Source organism: Branchiostoma belcheri, unplaced genomic scaffold (assembly GCF_001625305.1).
Source record: "Branchiostoma belcheri isolate BF01 breed outbred unplaced genomic scaffold, Haploidv18h27 scaffold144, whole genome shotgun sequence".
Taxonomy (NCBI): Eukaryota; Metazoa; Chordata; class Leptocardii; order Amphioxiformes; family Branchiostomatidae; genus Branchiostoma; species Branchiostoma belcheri.
Window position 1 is genome coordinate 610,212 of NW_017802869.1, and position 2,911 is coordinate 613,122.

The following is a 2,911-nucleotide window of genomic DNA, read 5'->3' on the forward strand; positions in this document are numbered from 1 at the left end:
GCACCGGGCGTGGGAACGCGCTGCCTGGCACGCCGACCGGGGACACCGGGAACGCGCCGCCCGGGGACACCGGGAACGCGCTGCCTGGCACGCCGACCGGGCCCGGGCCTGAGAACGCGCTGCCTGGCACCGGACCTGAGGACGCCCCGCCCGGCACATCTGCCGCCCCGTCTGTCTCCTTCTCCTCCTCCGCTACCTCCTCCTCGTCCGGCTTCACCACTGGGAAACACACAAACAACAAATTAGAACACAGAAACAACAAATTACAACACAGAAACAACAAATTACAACACAGAAACAACAAATTACAACACAGAAACAACAAATTACAACACAGAAACAACAAATTACAACACAGAAACAACAAATTACAACACAGAAACAACAAATTACAACAGAAAACAGCACCTTGCTTGGAGCTTCCTACAACACAACCATCTTTCTTACAACCTGGTGCTTAGGTATGGCTCTGGATAGTCCACGCATATCCAAAACCGTGCCTGGGGAAAACCTACGTTCTAGGATACGCAGGGGCTATCCAGAACTGTGCATGATCCTAACCCTGACCCATTTAGGTATAGAACTAGATAGACAGACCCTAACCCATATAAAGATGTGACACTCACCTATCATGGATGTGAGGGGCGTGACGAAGTTGTACTTGAGAGACAGCGCCAGCGCCTTGGCCGTGAGGTTGGTTTTCTCGCCAGGCTCGGCGATGAGCCGCTGCTTCAGGTAGTGTTTGATGGTGAGGTAGGCCCACAGCCGCTGGGTGAAGTCTCCAACCGCCTGTGGACTGGATTCCGTTTTACGTTAGTTCTACATGTAGTTTTAGGTAAGTATCAGAGACATGTACATGTGCTTAAAAACATTGTGTCAGCGCTGTAACGGCCCACCACAGCGTATCGGCATGTAAGTGGAAGATATTAGATTGTAAATTGTGTCGACCGGCTACTTTCTCCTTGCAGAGAGGGACTGAATTATGAGGAGTGTACATTTGGTGGGGCTGAATATTGAGGGCTGCCATTCGGTAATAACTCCTCTGGAAAGACGGCTATTAAAGGCCAAAGAGTGTACCTTGTACATTTCAATGTTAAAGAAATGTTGAACATGGAATAGACTAGTGGCGTACTTGAGAAGCGCCTTGTGGGGTGCCGTGACGTTAACTTCCTTCTCCAGAGTCAGCTGACTGTCCACCGTGTTCCCCACTACCGACACGTCCAGCGTCCTGCTCACTTCGTTAGACAGTCTGCCGGCCACAACCAGCTCTGATCTGCAACCACATAGGAAAACTTTTTTTATATTCCAACATATAATCATAATACGTGGTGACGACACACTCAAGTTTTTTCAACTTATATTAATGCATAAGGTACAATACAATTCTCATTTACACCTGAGCCACGTGAGGAAAGTCGTGTAAAGTGCCTTTCCCAAGGGCACAAGGCCGGTGGCATGTCAGGACTCAAACCCGGGACCTCTTGGTTCCGAGTCGAGCACGCTGCCGCTGCGCCACACGACCCCACAGGAGGAAAACCTTGTTAGGGGACTCAGAGGATTTCTAGTATCCAGAACCGTGCTTTATCCAGAGCCATTCTCAGGTATGGTTCTAGGAAGTCCACGCGTATCCAGCGTCTGGAGCAAATCTACGTTCTTCGATACGCGGAGACTATCCATATCCATGCTTGATCCCAACCCTAACCAATTCAGACACAGAAGTAGATAGGCACAGTTCAAAATAGGATAAAGGCTATCCATAACCGTAAACTAGAAAGGTATCATGTGCAACAGAAACACAGCAAAAATAATGTTTTCTTTCTGCGAACAAGTTTAAAATAAATATTGGAGGAAAACACTGTACGAAATCTCCTCTTACCCATCAAAGTAGGTGTTGAAGTCGACAGGCGTCAGGTCGGTCACCAGGTTTTCCGGGTATCTCATCTGGACATCAAACAACAGGGGCGTGGCCACCTCGTCATAGAAACCCTGGAATATGGATGGATACAATGGCGTAGTAAGACGGGTACACGAGGCAGAATAAAACAGGTACTCCAGCTACTGGATAGATTTTGGAAACAAACAAGCAAACCTTCAGCTGCAGAGCGGCGTCCGAGTCCTCGTATATCCTCCGCCCCAGCCCGCGGTTTCCCGGGTACTAACCCTTTCACAAACAAACAAACAAACAAACAAACAAACAAACCTTGAGCTGCAGAGCGGCGTCCGAGTCCTCGTATATCCTCCGCCCCAGCCCGCGGTTTCCCGGGTACTAACCCTTTCACAAACAAACAAACAAACAAACAAACAAACAAACAAACCTTGAGCTGCAGCGCGGCGTCCGAGTCCTCGTATATTCTCCGCCCCAGCCCGCGGTTTTCCAGCGCCATTTTCTCCAGGAAGGGGAAGTCCACGTCATTGCCGAACCCCAGGCAGAACAGCGACATCTGCTCACGGATGGCGTTCTTAACGTTCACCTGGATAAAGGCACAGGAGCGTTACAGACGCGTTACGGATGCGTTACAGACGCGTTACGGTAGCGTTACGGGCGCGTTATGGGCGCGTTACGGATGCGTTGCAGACGCGTTACGGCAGCGACATCTGTCCACGGATGGCGTTCTTCACGTTCACCTGGATAAAGGCACAGGAGCGTTACAGACGCGTTACGGGCGCGTTTCAGGCGCGTTACGGATGCGTTGCAGACGCGTTACGGCAGCGACATCTGTCCACGGATGGCGTTCTTCACGTTCACCTGGATAAAGGCACAGGAGCGTTACAGACGCGTTACGGAGAGTGACTAACAGGATGCCATAAGTGGTTACCATGATGTTCTTTGTCCTCGTCTCTCCGGAAGACGGCAGCCCGTCCGTGAGGAAGATGATGAGGGAAGCGGGAAACAGAAGCGTTACGGGTGCGT

General features: G+C 50.6%; 1 protein-coding gene across 1 annotated transcript in view; it reads right to left on the minus strand.

Moving 5' to 3' along the window:
• LOC109464956 (inter-alpha-trypsin inhibitor heavy chain H3-like) overlaps nt 1–2,911 on the minus strand; it is a 35,107-nt gene that overhangs the window by 3,850 nt on the left and 28,346 nt on the right. The window contains exons 17-22 of the mRNA XM_019762075.1: nt 2,817–2,883; nt 2,316–2,471; nt 1,877–1,986; nt 1,133–1,273; nt 627–796; nt 7–219 (exon numbers count right to left, since the gene is read on the minus strand). Coding sequence (XP_019617634.1) covers nt 7–219; nt 627–796; nt 1,133–1,273; nt 1,877–1,986; nt 2,316–2,471; nt 2,817–2,883 — 857 coding nt within the window. The remainder of the gene's footprint in view (nt 1–6; nt 220–626; nt 797–1,132; nt 1,274–1,876; nt 1,987–2,315; nt 2,472–2,816; nt 2,884–2,911) is intronic.